This window comes from Oreochromis aureus, linkage group 7 (assembly GCF_013358895.1).
Source record: "Oreochromis aureus strain Israel breed Guangdong linkage group 7, ZZ_aureus, whole genome shotgun sequence".
NCBI lineage: Eukaryota > Metazoa > Chordata > Actinopteri > Cichliformes > Cichlidae > Oreochromis > Oreochromis aureus.
The window spans coordinates 4,749,946-4,767,006 of record NC_052948.1 but is presented as its reverse complement, the minus strand read 5'-3'; the positions used below and the strand labels follow the sequence as shown (position 1 = coordinate 4,767,006).

General features: G+C 41.2%; 1 protein-coding gene across 1 annotated transcript in view; it reads right to left on the bottom strand.

Annotated features, from left to right (window-relative positions):
- Positions 1-16,382, bottom strand: part of abcc8 (ATP-binding cassette, sub-family C (CFTR/MRP), member 8) — a 58,546-nt gene extending 42,164 nt beyond the window's left edge. Inside the window, exons 1-6 of the mRNA XM_039614416.1 lie at positions 15,977-16,382; positions 12,796-12,958; positions 10,098-10,239; positions 7,959-8,080; positions 6,507-6,673; positions 1,670-1,912 (exon numbers count right to left, since the gene is read on the bottom strand). Of these exons, the coding sequence (XP_039470350.1) occupies positions 1,670-1,912; positions 6,507-6,673; positions 7,959-8,080; positions 10,098-10,239; positions 12,796-12,958; positions 15,977-15,997 (858 nt within the window). The 5' untranslated portion in view covers positions 15,998-16,382. The remainder of the gene's footprint in view (positions 1-1,669; positions 1,913-6,506; positions 6,674-7,958; positions 8,081-10,097; positions 10,240-12,795; positions 12,959-15,976) is intronic.
- Positions 16,383-17,061: the final 679 nt, after the last annotated feature.

Sequence of the window (17,061 nt, the reverse complement as noted above, 5' to 3'; positions counted from 1 at the left end):
GAAGTGCAGTGCTTTCACCCCCACAGGGGTCAGGATGTTGCCTCGTTCACAGTAGAATGGGAATGACCTGGCGCCTCCAGGCCCTCCTCTAAATGCCCCACCACCACCCTTCCCCAGCGCTCCACTGGGATCCCTCAGTCTCTCTCATCCCCTGCTCCTGCCGGAAGGAAGTGGGGTTGCGTTCACACTGGACACACATGCAGACGTGACGTCGAGCGTGACCTTCCAAACACTGGAAAACAATGACCCTACAGAGGACGCCCTTCACATCTGACCCCTGACACGTGCTCCAGAAGTGAGATGGACAGAGAGACAGAGAGGGAAAGAGAGACAGACTGGACTGACATTAGCGAGACTAGAAGACCAGAGAAGAAAAGAACGGGACATAAGCTGTGTTCATCACATAAAAGTCTCAAATGAAAATACCAAACACACATCATAATTATATTATTAAAACACATGGAATCTTTCTGGGAGCCATATTAAGAACTAACTCATCTATCGATTCTGCTAAAGAAAGAGGAATTAAAAGAGTTCAAATATTACATTTCATTAGAGAAAGTTTTTCTTCTTCTTTTTTAATAAGCAGCAAATAAAAATGTTATTACATCCATTCTAAACCGGCTTATGCAAACGGACTTATAGCAGGAGGAAACCTTCAAAAATGCAAGGATGTGATGAAAGCCCAGCACAGACAGTCAAAGCCATTGAGGTGCTTTTATGCATTTCCTCATTTCCATACACGGAGATGAAAAAGTACAAGGAAAGGCCTTATAGTATGCAAAAATGCAATCTAAGATATCACCACCATAAAACCATTTGTGCTAGAAATTACATTAAGGTTTAATCAGCACATATCTAAAACAGTAGATAGGATGGTATACAGCTGGGGTAAATCCTAAATAAAACACAAGCACGATATAGAGAATAAGCCTGACCATGTGTACATACACTACGCACATTCTCGTGACAGTGTGACATTTCACTGTTTACATTAGTCAAGTACTCATATCTATGATGTCTAAATAAAGTTTATTAGTCCCAGAGTTCACAAGCCATGAGTCACTGCAGGAAAGACATTGATTCAAACATACCCAGCAGGAACATTTAAAAAAAAAGCACAGCAAAAACGGGCCAAAATGAAGTGAATAAGCTACATGTTGACTTCTCACATAAATACTTAAAGTCTTGTTTGTGTCTCAGAGCTCAACGTCCAAGATGATCCCCTGATAATCATCAAAAAGAAACAGTGTTGAGAGTTTGTATGTTCTAACTTTGCCTGTGTGGGATGGATTTCTGTGAAAGCACTGGTTTGCCCCAACAGGCCACAGACTTAAGTAAAGTAAATGTTTAACTCTGAATTGGCTGTAGGTGTAAATATGAGGGTGAATTTCAGTCCTGTGATGGACAAAAGTTATGTCCAGGGTATGCTAAAGTAGGTCCCGGACCCACACGACCCTGAATTATTCATATTAAAGTCATGGACGGACAGACTTGTGCATTTCACCTTTGCTGGTTATCAGTGCCTGATATATATGCAATCATTTATTCAGCTTAAACAAGGAAAAACAAGGAGAGTAGTCGTGCTTTTGACACACACATTGACTATTTACTGGACAACAACCTCAGCTCACTTACTGTTCACAAAGATCTACTAAACAGTACTAACCTTTTGGTCTTCAAAGGCCTTGCGAAGCTTTATATAGTTTGTGAGTGCTCTCATTGCAATGGGCAGTTTGCCAATGACCTTGAGGTCAATGGGTCGTTTGTGAGCAGAGGTAATGAAGGTGTTCATCCACCAGTAGGTGGCTTTGGACAACAAGTTAACGAAGGGCTGCAGGAAGCGAACGCCGAGGTCCTGAAGGTCTTCGGGAGGCTTCACCTCTGTTGGATTGGCGAAACACATGTAGCGCTGTGACAAAAAGAAGAGCTTTGATTAACTGTTCAATTCCCCCTAGTTACCTGAAAACTAAGAGTGAACTCTAAAAACCACTGATTGGGCATTAAACGTACAGAAATATCGACTAATCTGTGTACAGCAGACGATAATTATATATCAGCTGAATAGACTGTTATTAGTGGGGTTAATTATAGCTGCTGAAAGCTAAGTAGTACAGGGTGTCTGATGTGGAAATTTATGACTAATGTAAAGTTTAAGAGTTGAAATCAGGCTCTGTTTTAACCACAACAAAAAATGGAATAAATAGAATTCCCAGTTTTTTTGAAAATGGGTCAGAATAGGACAAATATTCAGCAAAATATGTTCTGCAAGATCCTGAGCGTGAATTAATTAGAAAGATTTGATTTAACAATCGTTTATTCATTTTGTCAGCCAGTAAAATCTAAATTAGCTTTTTAATGAAAGCGTGTAATGATTTATTTTCTATTACTTCAACATGAAAGTTCACCTCAATTATTAATATAAACTGTTTGCACACTTTTAACAGTGCAGATAGAGACACCTCAAGAAACTGAGGTCTAGCGGGCCAAATTATTGCAGCGGATGATGGGAGAATCCGTTTCTCTGCTGTTTGCCCACAGCTCTGTGATTTAGTAACATGTGTTTGTTTAGTCCAGAGGTTAACAGAGACAAACACATTCTGAATTGTCCAGAGGAAAAAGACAAGAAAAGGCACAGAGCACTGGTCTGACATTTTCTCCACGCTCAGGAAGGGTCAGAAGGCTGAAAATGTCAAAAGCTGAATAATCATCTTGCTGTGCAATCGATAAAATATTAATAAGATACATCTAGAAACGTGATCAGAGACCAGCATGAAGCCCCACACTGAACCACACGTGTGAGGGGAATCTAGTGTCTTTTAAATATATTTTGCATTCAGAAGAAAAAAAAAACTTCATTTATGCATTTTATCTTCCCATTGATTTTTTTTACTTTTGCATTTGACTTGAAAAGTTTGGATCACTGTTCCAACAGGATGCTTCTATATTAGTGATAAGCTGATGTAATTGCACAGTTATCAGTGTTACTTTGGGTTCAATGTGAATCATCAGAAGCTTGCACTAAAATGGTGAAAAGGCTAACATTAGGATGGTTGTACAGCACACATCTTAATGACCTTAAAAAACAAGAACTGGGTCAATAAGTTCGAAATTATTTTTCTGCAATCCACAAAAGGTCAAGAGTATGAATATAGGCTCAAATATATTCACACATTCACTTCTTTTAATAAGTGGTGCTGAAGGTTCTACAGTGTCAATTAATTTGAGAACTATAAGATCATCAGTTCAAATAACTGTATGTAAACACAGAACTTTGCCAGGTTCTGGAAGAAGACCCAAACTGTCACTATCAGATGAAAGGAAATTGGCTAGGATATTTAGGAATAACCCAGAAACCATCAAGCCTGCCATGAACTGGAAGGTATCGAAACACCGGCTTCAGTATTCACAGTGAAGTGATTTTTACGTCACCATGGCCTGCTCCAAAATCGTCACATTCAAGCTGAACTGAAAGTTGAAGCAGCCCTCATGGATAAACCGAATGCCTTCTGGAGAAAAATTTTATCAATGAGACAAAGATTGGCCACAGTGACAAGAGCTATGTTTTGAGGCGTAATCATGAGGCTTTCAAACCAGTTAAAAGTGTGCCAACGGTGGTAGCATTATGCTCTGGGGCTGTTTCCCTGCCAGCGGTGTTGGTACATTACATAAAGTGAATGGAATAATGAAGAACAACGACTAACCCTAACCCACATCAACAGATAGATGGTTAAAACTCGGACGTAGGTGGTGTTCCAACAGGACAATTTTCTCAAACACACATCATAACTAGCTTTGGAACGGATAAAGCAGGCTAGCGTTAAGATTCTGGAAAGGCCTTCCCAAAGTCTCAACATTAATCCCATTAAAATTGATGGACTATGCTTAAAAGCCACATCTGCAGCCAGTTTAAATGAACATGACCAATTCTGCCAACACAAGTGGTTAAATATGCAGCCTGAATTATGCATGAAGTGAAGGTGTATGTATATATTTGAGACTATGAATACTTTTGACCTGGTGTAGATTACAGCACATTGTTCTCATTTGTTAATGATTAAAGATGTACAGCACGCCATACAATCATTCCACCCAGTTCAAATAAATCATGAAAAGCCCAAAAATTTCAATTTCAATTTCAATTTCAATTTTATTTCTATAGCACATTTAAAAGTCACGAGTACAACAAAGTGCTTCACAGATGAGCCGCATTTGCGGGTTACAGCAATAAAAGAGCAGAAAATACAATTGACAGCAAAGAAATACAGTTATAGAATGGTGACGTGACAGCAAGCATGAACCAGGGAGAGGTTAAAACTAAGTTGTTTGGAAGGCAAGCTTAAACAGATGGGTTTTTAACCGTGATTTGAAGGATTGGATAGATTCCGACGCACGGACATCAAACGGCAAGCTGTTCCAGAGTTTTGGTGCGGCAAAAGCAAAAGCACGATCCCCCTTAGTCTTCAGTCGAGACATTGGTTGCATTAAGAGCCCTGGTTAGAGGATCTGAGTGCTCTCGTGGGGACGTATAGATTAAGGAGGTCGATCAAATAACTGGGTGCCAGGTTATTTAAAATTTTAAAAGTGTATAAAAGAATTTTAAAAACGATACGGTATTTGACAGGGAGCCAATGAAGGTTGGCAAGGATGGGTGTGATATGGTCACGTCTTCTGGTGCCGCTTAGAAGGCGTGCTGCGGCGTTCTGGACTAACTGCAGGCATTGGATAAGGGAAAGATGGAGACCTAAATAAAGAGAGTTACAGTAGTCCAGTCTTGAAGTTATGAAAGCATGAATGAGCTTTTCAAGGTCATTGTGTCGTAGGTAGGGCATTGCCTTGGAAATTTGGCGCAGTTGGTAGAAGCTGGTTTTCACCACTGCAGCCACTTGCTTATCTAATTTAAGGAACTATCCAGCACTACTCCAAGGTTTCTGACAGTAGAGCGATAGATGACTGGCATAGGATCCTAAGGTCTCCGATAGCTGATTCAAAGGCATGTGACTGTCAAAGATGATAATTTCTGTTTTGTTTTCATTAAGAGTGAGGGAGTTGTGCAGTAGCCAGTCTCTAACATCACACAGGCAGTTGAGTAATGGCAATAGCGGGGACTGGAGATCCAAATCCAGTGGAAAGTAGATTTGGATATCATCCGCATAACAATGGAAAGAAATATTATGATTTCTGAAAATTTGTCCCAGGGGTAGCAAATATAAAGAGAACAGCGTAGGACTTAACACAGACCCCTGGGGCACACCACAACGGAGGGGTGCGGAGGGGAGGAATGATTCCTATAGAGAGACAGAGAATGACCTCTCAGTTAAGTATGATTTAAACCATGCAAGTACTTTGCCTTTAAGGCCAACTACATGTTCAAGCCTTGAAAGGAGGATGTCGTGATCAACCGTATCGAAGGCAGAGGACAGGTCTAAAAGAACTAAAACCACAGGGCGCCCCGTATCAACAGTTACGAGGAGGTCATTAAAAACTCTCAGTAGGGCTGTCTCGGTACTGTGGTGAGGTTTAAAACCAGACTGGAATTTTTCATTGATTCCATTTGCCTCTAAGAAGGATTGCAGTTGCTTAAGAACAATTTTCTCTAGGACTTTAGCCATAAAAGGAAGTTTAGAAACCGGCCTATAGTTTGAGAGGACATTAGGATCAAGATTACTTTTCTTGATAACAGGTTGGATGACTGCATGTTTGAACACAGCAGGAAAGCAGCCTGATAAGAGTGATGAATTCATTAAAAGTGTGATGCAGGGTCCTATAGTGTTCAGGGCATTTTTAATAATGCGAGAGGGAAGCACATCGTGACGTGAGTTAGAGTTTTTCGTTTGACCTATTATTTCCTTAAGAGTTAGAAAGGATACAGGTTCAAACTGTTCTAAGACCGATGAGGGTTCAGATGTTGAAGATGTGTCTACAATGGGTAAATATGATGATCTTAATGCTGTGATTTTATCTAAAAAATGATCATGACCTTCATTTTACATTATACTGAAAAATAAAGCTCTCTTCTCAGGCTCACAGAGTTTCCACAATGGTCTAAAAATTCTCAAAAACATTGCATGCAGTTGGAGCTGTCATCATTTTAATCATCTGATTCATAAAACTGAACCATGGGGAATAAAATGCTCCCCAGCTGCAGGGGATACTGTAAATGGCCTCAGCAAAAAGGCTGAAAGGAAATGTCACATCATTGTCTTTAAATACAGCTGCTGTATTGTCACTGTTACTGGATACCCTGGCTTTAAAATCTGGAGATTATTCTTTGTTTTTCATAAATATGCAGTTTAAAATCAATGGCATGTTTACTTGCATTCGAATGAAAGCCAGTGAAGGTTTATAACCACTGTCACATGCTCCAGTGTAACTATTACCATTTTAAGAGCTTAACAAAAAGTAGTATCACTGCATCTGAATGATCTTACGTCACTCTCAGTAGCTTATGTGTTTATATACCCGCACACACATGAGTGGACAAAGACACAAATGTACACACTTACCCTGCCGAGGATGACGTTGATCTCTACAGTTAGTAGGAGTCCATACAGCAGCACCAGCAGTCCTGTGATGCAGTAGCGTAGCTGCCTGGGGCCGATGCCATGCTCGGTGTACTTGGCAAACTTGATGGTCTTCATGATGAAGGCCAGCACCCAGTAGATCAGCAGGGCTAAAGGGATTTAGCAGGGATCAGAGTCACACAGTGAATTACCAGATAAGCCGGAAACGATAAATAACTCGATCACATATTATATTATTATAACTTATATTTCAGTCTAAATGAAAAAGTGTCATCAATATGACGTCTGAAACTCAATTTGTGCAATACGTGTATTTTGTTACAGGCTGGGATACATTTCATATAACTGTGTCCATGGTTCAAATCATGTTATAATTTATTTACCATGTGGAGACACCATTCAGTCTCATGTTTCAGCTCCGTAAGAGAACTGTTAAGATATTAGGGTTTTTTTTCTTGTTTCTTTCCTCCGTTTCCATTGCACTGTTTCTAGCAGATGTCTAATTCAGGAAACAGAAGGTAAATCTGTTGTCTTTGTTCCATTATGATTTTTGATGGAGCTACATCATGTCAGTCCAGCAGGTTTATTGTAAATAATGAGACAATGATAACGGATTCGTGTTTCCACACAAAGGTTACACTGCTGGCCAACAGCAAAACCACTGAGATTTTTTTTTTCTTCTTTATAATGAAGAATATCTCTAGCATAAAAGTCAACACCGAAGGCTCTCTCTAGAAGATGAATTTCTGCCTGGCTGTGAAATGGAAACCTTACAGCCAGGGAAGCTGAGTGACTCAATGGGAGCATCGAATAAAGCACCAGGAGCTGCACACAGATGAGTTAATGATGCCTGAGAAGGAAGGGAAAACTGCATGGCGATTGTTCCACAAGCAAACATCACATGTGGAGAACTAATGGACAAAGGTGAAGCGTGACACTGCTCTATTTATCAATAATTATCATGAACTGAAAACACTGATCATCATTTCATAACAAAAAACCAAATATATTTGCCATGGATATGCTTATCTGCTGTGCAAACTGTGCAGCACTTTCACTTTATATTAATTTTCATGAGGAGAACGCATAATTAATATCTGCACAGAGAACAATCCCCCTCGATGACACTGCCCTGCATCATTATCTGAAAGTAATGAATCAGTCATCTGCAAATGACAACACTGACCCTGCTGCTCTGTTATGCAATCCCGCAGAGTTTAGTAAATCAATAATCAGTTGCCATTCTGTATCGGAAATTCAAGTAAGTACAAAGATAATGCTAGCTTTACAAGCCGTGATCACAATTCGTATTGCATTCACTTGATTTCAGTGCTACGAATAAATATGCTGAGCAGTATATTCCAGTGTGAGGCTGACAGTAAAGGTAAACTTGTATCTCTCAGGAAAATGTAAAAAAGAATAAACAGACGATACCTAACAGTAGTTTGGGAAAGTTGGAGGTCTCAATGTTATGATAGTAGACAATAGAGGTGATGCCAGCCATGAAGGCCAGAGCTGCAGGCATGTACAGGTGAAGATGGAGGGACTGACTGAACCTGCAAATAAACATCAGATAGAGAAAGTAAGTAAGTAAGTAAGTAAAACTTTATTTATATAGCACCTTTCAAGATAAAAATCACAAAGTGCTTCACAGAAGCTAAAACCTAAAAATAAAAATCAACCAAAAGCAAGTTTAAAAAGATGAGTTTTTAGCTGTTTTTTAAAAGCGACCACTGAGGCCACAGATCTCAGGCTCAAAGGGAGAGAGTTCCACAATCTGGGGGCCACAGTTACAAAAGCTTTGTCGCCTTTTGTTTTCAGGTTAGGCTGATAACAATAAAAATAATAACAATTATTATTATTATGCATGTTACCAGATGTCTCATTAAGCAAGTAAATTAGCCTAATTTCTCTTTACCTCATATGGCTAACCACCCCAATCTCCACAACTAATCTAGAGCCTGGTAAACTAAATTAGACAACAACAGGATACACATAGAGAGAAATTACAGAACGAGACCTAAACATGAGCGGTTTGGATTCTGCATCAAGATATAGCCCTGTGAGTCATTTCATGAGATTATCCAGGAAATGGAGGCAGTACTGTCATCTCACAGCAGGTCTTGGGTTTGAATCCACTTGCCAGCTGAAGCCTTTCTCTGAGGAGTTTATATGTTTTGCCTGTGCCTGCATGGGTTGTCTGCGGGCACTCTGGCTTCCTCTCATAGTCTAAAGACATGCTTATTGGAGTCCAGGGTAAAGCTCACTGACGTGTTTTCAGCTGGCAAATATTACCATTTGGCTCTCAGTGGCTTTGTCTGTATTGTTTTGGCTGGTGGTGAATGCTAGCAGGCTTCATTGTGCTAAGTAGCATCCTTTTGTCTGCATTACACTTTCTCCATTTTTTTTTTTTTTACAAACCCACTTCAGTATGCTATTAATTCCTACAGTTTCCTGTTTGTAGTCAAGGACATGCATTTCAGTAAAAAAAAACCTTTTCACAGCAGCACATTAACGAGGGCTCTGTGCCTTTTCTAATGTTACATGTAACATGTACTTTTCATGTTAAAATGGCTGCTTTGGAAAGAGCCTGTGCTTTCTTTTTCTTCTTTCTTGCTCCAATGCATCTTCTCTTTGCCTTGCTAGCTTTTGCATTATGTCAACTCCCCTTTGTTTCTGCTGTGGTAGTGTCCTTATTTCTGTAAATAAATAGATCCAAAAAGTAAATCATATCATGATATCACTAACATATCATCATATCATGAACTTTTTTTTTAGCTTGCAAACAGATAACTGTCAGATCACAACCTCTGTTTCCCCACTGTTAGCTTTGACTAGCTTTAAGCTTTTATTTCACGCTGCATTTTGTTGTTTGTCTTCATATTCTTAACTAAAGATTGTGTAGTAATTAAATGTACTCGGCTTCGCTACTATTTAAATGGTAAATGGCCTGTATTTGTATAGCGCTTTACTAGTCCCTAAGGACCCCAAAGCGCTTTGCACATCCAGTCATCCACCCATTCACACACTGGTGATGGCAGCTACGTTGTAGCCACAGCCACCCTGGGGCGCACTGACAGAGGCGAGGCTGCCGGACACTGGCGCCACCGGGCCCTCTGACCACCACCAGTAGGCAACGGGTGAAGCGGCTTGCCCAAGGACACAACGACCGAGACTGTCCAAGCCGGGGCTCGAACCGGCAACCTTCCAATTACAAGGCGAACCACGATCGCCACGATTTAAGTAGAAAGCAAGCAATCAACAACTGCAATCCTTCCTGGATTGCATAATTGAACAAATATCTTTTGCAGATTGAAGATAAATGCAGGTTAGTGAGATTGTGATTGCAGTTAATTGCATTCACCTGCCATCCCACCTGAATAATGGTGAAAAAAAACTGAATTGTGTCACACAAAAACCATATTGATAAAACTACAAAATACATTTTTTAAACTAAACAAAAGCATTTAAAGATGAACATTCTCACTAGTGTCATGACATAACAAACACCACCTCATAATGACTGAAATCATCATGAGGCTGCAGTTTGTATTATTAAAACACCAAACATACCCATCTGAGACAATGCCCTCGGCAATCTCACAGACGAGGATGAAGAGCAGGATGAAGGTGAGAAGCCAGCGCAGGTTGTGTCCAGGAAAGTGAAGCCAGGTGCTGTGGTGGATGTGGACCTTTGAACTCTGGCTGCCCCAACCTCAAACATGAACCAGGCAATCAAAGTCATTGAGAAGCAACAGGGTCATTTCACTTTAAATACAAAAAGGCCAAAAAAGAAACATTTTAACAACAGTAGAAGATAGAGACTGTATCAAATGTTGAAACTGAGAAAATATGTAACTCTAAAACCTGTATATACTTTTCAGCATTGATGGTGCTTTTGCAGATGTCCAAGCTACCAATTCCATGGGCTCTGATGCATACCATCAGGTTATGGCATCCATGTTTTTGAAAAGAAAAAATCTCATTTTGATTTTCTGACCACAGAACAGTTTTCTATTTTGCTTCAGTTCATTTTAAATGAGATGAAGAGAAGACAGAAGCATTTCTGGATCATGTTCACACATAGGTTCATCTTTTGTAGATCTTTAACTTGCGTTTGTGGATGGTTTAGTGCACTCTGTTCACAGACGGTGATTTCTGCAAGTGTTCCCGAGCCCATGCAGTGATTTCCATGACAAAACCCTGACTTTTTTAATGCAGTGCTGCCTGAGGGCCTTGATCTCGTATATAATCATAACTTATCTTTTTTATGCACAGGGGGAAAGAACATTAGCACAGAGCGAGATGACAAAAGCCATTTTTCTATGGGAGCCTCCACTAGGAAAATAACCTTGTGAGCAGTCTTGAATGAATGCGTTGTACATCATGAGCTCCATGATAAAGAGCTGGCATGCTCACAGCATGGTGAATAACTTACAGAAGGGAAAATAGAAAGATGGCTCTGCTGGGAGAAAATGCCAGGCTGCTAGAGTAAAGCAGGAAAGTTGTGTTATTATCACTTTGATTGCTTGACTCTCTGCAGGCAAGGAGCCAATAGATGTGGTTAGATGGCTGCTTGCCTGAGATCCTTAAGTCAATTATTTCAGCTCTAACTTTTTTTGCTCAAACCTCCTTCTCCATTAATTTTCTCTTACACAGATGTTGGTCTCAGTTTGCCCTGTAATACAATAAAGCCTGGCTTGTAATTGATCATCAACGTGCAATTTATATTTTAGATTCGAGTCGCTGCTGTCATAAAACACATTTCTACTGATGAAATTATGTGAATCACTCCTCACTTCTTGGCACCTTAACAGTTTTCTCAGTGAGAAGTGCTGGCACAGGCTGGCATGTACTCCATCACTTCCTCTAACTCTTTTTGACACATACTCTCTGCTCAAGTACTGAAGAGCATCATTAAAGTCACCACCATAATATTTACTCAAATAATTTGGCGCTAGGGTAAATAAGCCACATATTAAGTGATCGCGTTGCAGATATATAATAAAAGTATGCATTGCATCAAACAAACTGTGCATGAATTATAATTCACATAGATTTCCTACAGCCAACAGCAGGTAATAAGGATTCATTCAAGTCAGCGATGGTGTATCCCCAATATCCTCTTTTAGCCTTGATGTGACATGGTGAAAATAATGAGCTGACTCTGTCAAGGGCAATACACATCACAGGATGCTGGCTTAAGAGGTTTTATCAAGTGAATCAAGATAAACAGAAAACATTTCACACCCCTGAGGTTTGTCTTTGGTAGCAAAGTTGTTAGCAAGAGCACATCAGCTCAGTGTGACAGGAGAGAGAGAAAACCCCTGCAGCTTGCAGTCTGTTATCATCTCAGTGGACTTATAGAGCCCCTCAGTGCCTTATCAGTGAGTGTTTTTGTCTTCAAGTTAAAGGAAGGACAAACAGAAACATTTATAGAGATATCTGCAGATAGAGAAAGTTCCGGGGGGTGGGGGGGGATTAGGAAAAGCAATAATATTGATATATGGAGAAACAGTGTTTTAAATGTGAGAGATGACAGGAATATTAATAAATTAGAAGCACAAACTGTTTAATTACGCTATTATTGTCCAGATAATAATGGGGAAAATTGTGTAAAAGTTACATTTTGCATGTTCTTCCACTTTGTTCCACAATGAATAGTGAGGACTAGTGAGGGCACTAAATGGGCACACACTCAAATTACATACACACCCATGTGAAAGGTCAGATGACAGTGCTGGAGCATGTGTGACTGTAGCAGCAAAATGTGCATGTAGTGCTGATCCATTACACGCTGCTGATGACTCTAACAGAAATGACCAGCGGCCAGATAGGAGGGCAAACAAGGTGCAACCTAATGCCATCATCTGTTTGCCTGCATTTTATCGGAAGACGTTAATTTGCTTGGAAAAATGCTTGCAGCTCAGTAATTATGTCCTCGTGTTGTGTCACTGAAGAGGCTCAGCCTTCCATAACTGGCTAACCCATACACCTGCAGATATTTGTGGGCATTTTAAAACAGAGAATGAAATGCACACTCAAAACCACTCGTCAGTGGCATAAAGGTTGAGTATACTGAAATGAAAAGACTCTATAAAGCAACTGCATGTAGAATTAAAGCTGATTAAGAGGAATATGAGAAAGACAAAAAACATGTTGAAGCCCATCATGCTGACTTGTGCTGATACACTGTCTGAGCATGTGTGGAAGTCAAGGCAGGTAAAACTGTGCAGTGAAAAGGAGGATCTCACTTCACATTGACACTCACCGATGAAGAGGATGGGGAAGGTGATGAAGAGGACAAAAACATGTGGGACCACATTGAGCGCATCCAGGAAACAGCCGTTGTTCAGAACGCCCCTGTCCACGTTGTAGGCCATCGAGTTATTCTCGTTTCCACAGAATGCCAAGGACATGGTGGAACCGGGACTCTGCCAGGAACGGGAGGAAAAGGAGGAGGAGGAGGAGAAGAAGAGGAGGAGGGGAGGACAGGAGACACAGACGGAGAGATTTAGAAGAAGAGGTTCTCAGAGCATGTCGTCTTTTCAAAAGGGAACACTGACGTCTGCAGTGGATCCCGGTAATTCCCAAGGTGTCTTCCTTCCTGTTCCCTCTCTAATCCAGCTCCCAAATATCAGCTCCAGTGAAAGAGAGGAGACAGAGGAGGAGGGAGGAAGAGGTCAGGGACAGTCACAGTCCAGCGCAGCAGCGGCAGCAGCGGCAGCAGCAGCGGCAGCTCCCTCTCCTCTGTGATAGTTTAAGCAGCTTTTCTGGCCATGCCGGTGAAAAGCATCTGCATCTCGTCCATCCGCAGTCTGCAGACATCCTCTAAGGCTGAAGCTTCACTTGTGCACAGAGCTGCACAGCTCCACTGGAATACATTCAGACATGTTCGCATTCCTCATAAACGCAGACACACACACACACACTGATCGAGCAGCGACAGCATTCTGCAGTCCACCTGCTATTCCTGTCTCTTTGCAATCGAGAGCTCAAAGTCGACCTTGGGAGAGGAGTGCAGAAGGGGCAGAGTGTGCAGGCGAGCTGGAGAGCAACTAAAGGTAGGAGGGGGAGGGTGGAAGGGAACAGTGAATGATGAAGAGCGAGACACTGGGATACAGCTAGTGGATGAACAGTGCAAACGTCATACAGAGGTACGTGTGAAGCATGAGCAAGCGCATAAAATCTAAATCCCAAAAACATGGTCTCAGGGCTTACATAATTCTAACTCCCAATTTTTATCAAAATGATATTGTTTAATTAGAAAACAAACACAATAACGGAATAACCAGGCTCAACACATGAGGAACGATAGCATCAAATATTTATGAATTCCTAGCGTGGATGCATTATGTGCATGGTCCTGCAGAGAGAAATCCCACTGCAGCCAGTAGCAGCCTGCTTGTAGAGCAGGATCAGCAAAGACCCACATGGGAGCAGATTTCAATAATCCATCTGTCGACCGGGGTAGACCGATGGCCTTTTCTTAGCGTTTAAAATGATTTACATTCAATGCAATCCATGGCTGATGACCTTTTACATCGTTGCAGCAAGGAGATAAGCTTAACTGTAATGAACAGTTTACACAAGTGTTTTGTTGTTTACACAAACAGTTGTCTGCCGATTCACGTACACGGATTCAGACTGTGGTATAACAACAGCAATGTATATTTGATATGAGAAAAAAATACAACTTACTGTAGGTTCAGGCTGAGAACTCATGTTTGAAACGAGGAGAGGTTAAAAAAGACATATCAGAGGGAGAGATGGGAAAGCTTTAAAGAGGCCGCCAAATTGGAGGGTGTGTTTGGTATGTGACGTGAGGAGAGCGGGGCATGTAAATGTGCATGACACAGTAGAGCTCGAGTTTCCTCTTTGAACTGACTTGCAAGCTTCGCTAAAAATGTGGTCCTGTACTTAAGGCATCTTGAGACATAGACATTAAATTCCAGCTATCTGTTTAAAAGCAAGGTAGTATTTTCTCTTGCAAATGTTCATTACAGTGCAAAGCTTTCTGCAAGCAGTGATACCATAAAACAGGATGCAATGCTTTTGCAAGCATGCATGTATTTAATCCCAGCAGAACAGAATTATTTTAATTGGACTTATACTTATATACACTTAATATGTAGAAAATAAAGAAGTGGATTCTCATTGCAAAGCCATAAATGTGTCCACAACGCAAGAAACAGTAAGGTTCAGGTTGGCCCCATATGCTGTAGTGCTTCTAGTTACACTTCAAGCACTGAGATATATGGGAAGTGGGAAAGGGACACCAGGCATAGCTGTAAAATGATATTCCAGTTGGTTTTTGTTTTCATCACCCAATATATGATGTTTGGGTCAGCTGCAGCCCTACCTAATCACTTCCTGCACACATCAAATATCTTAGTAGATATTAGCTCTATCATTTTGTTTAAAAATAAAGAAAAAAATAGGGTTATAGGACCAAGTCCAGTTAAACAATAAGAGCACAGAATACAAATTGTTAAGTCTGTTGGGGGTTACTTGTTTTTTTTCTACTACCAGCATCAGGCTTCAATTAAAGATTCCTTCTTTATATTACACTGCCCCTAGGCTATTATTATACTTTCATTCTGTGGTGCCCTACATCAGAGATGGTCATCACTGTACAGCCTGGGGAGGGTTGAAGCTTTGGAGTGGGTGAGGACAGAGAAAATGACTAGATAGAGCAGCCGCCTCTCAGAGAGACGCCAAGAGAGGAAAAGTCAACATCAACTTAGCAAACTCACAACACAAAGGGAGAACAATAGATTCCAAAAAAAATCCTAAAATATCAGACCGGCCTCAAAATAGACACTGAGCCACTGTTACATCATAAAACCCCAAATACAGATTGATGCCAACCAAACGACAGTGGCTTAACTGAAAACAAGGTTTGACTATGTGTTGGCTGAAGTAGTGTGATGATTATGTCTGTGGGTGTAAAATGAGGGTAAGGGGTGACCAGTGACTCATGCATTGTATTGTGGCATCCGTGTGCATCTACTTTCTATGCATTTTTCTCACCTAAGAGAGAAAGAGGAAGGGGGAGGTACTTGTCTTTGTAAAATGCTCCCCATCTGCCTGTGACCATTTGTTACCACACTCAGTGCAATGGCCCTGTTGATAAATCAGCACACCCAATAGTTTAAACTCTCAGAACTCGCCTCCAGAAATAAGCCTCGGTGATGGATGAACCAATTACAGCGCACACAGGGATTCACTTACTAAATATGAACTGAAATGACTTGTATCATCATTGGATAGGCCTTAATCTGGAGAGAGCTCATATCTGTAAAATGCTGCGTGCAATTAAATCAAATTACATGTGTCTTTTGTGTATTTTCGACCTTAATCGTAGGCCTACATGCAGAATATTCGATGCTTTAAATTGAATATCGATCAAGCGACTGAGCAGGTTGTAGATATACTGTAGCAGCACTTACCGGTTTATATCGTGAGATCATTGTTCCAGCCTCGTATCTCTGACTTCAGAAACAATCTTCTGTCACATCCGTTGCTTGGATGTTAAAAAAAGAAAAGAGGCAAAATCTGGTAAATAGCACACTCTCATGTGTTCAGAGTGCGCCCGACTTCTCGCTGTCCTACTTGCGTTTGACAACCCGACCGCAGGCGGTGGTTTACGGGTGACGGCAAGGAGCTGTCCACGGTGCTGACCCCGGGTACCCAGGAGGGGAAGGAGGAGGAGGAAGAGGAAGAGGAGGGGTTGCAGGAAGAAAGAGGCAGATCTTTCCGGCCAACCTTTGGACTGTATCATGAACCGTGGAGGTAGAACAGCGGCAGACAGACGCAGCACGCCGGCCAACTGGCAGCAGACAGATGTCACGTATGAACAATGAGACGGGAGTGGATGACTGCACAGAGCTTAGAAAAGAGCGAAGCGGAACGCTGCCCAGCAAAGCAACACACTGTAATATTACATGAAACCCACGCGATGCATTCTCTCTATTTTTTGTTTTCTCTATCTTTAACACACCGATTACAAATCTGATACTGGCCCATTCGATGACACGGAGGATTATCTAAAGCAGAATTATCCACACACGATTTCATTCAATCAGTATTCATGAAGGAGCTTTGTCGCCCCCCGTGGAGATTCGGTCACAACCTTCTACATTACTTGCAAAAACACGAGTAAAGAATCAAGCAGTTGACCTCGTGATCCACCTTCGAAACCAACAAATGTGGAACTTGGTATAGTTTAAGCAGTTTTACTGTCAGCTTCAGTTATGTACAAAATCACATCAAGAAGGTCCTGGACTAAAATCCACCAACTGGCAGGGTTTATGTTGCCTCCATGTCCCCTCTGAGCCATCATCCATACCTTCCCCCCACAGCCCAAAGTCATACATGTTGGGTTCTCTGTTGATTGGCTGCAGGTCTCTATTCTATATTTTACCCTTTCAATAGCCTGGGAGTACCCCCCATACCAGCTGGAACACCTACCCTATACTGGATAAGCAGGAAAGAATATGGATCAATTAGGCTTAAAATAAATCATAAAAATATA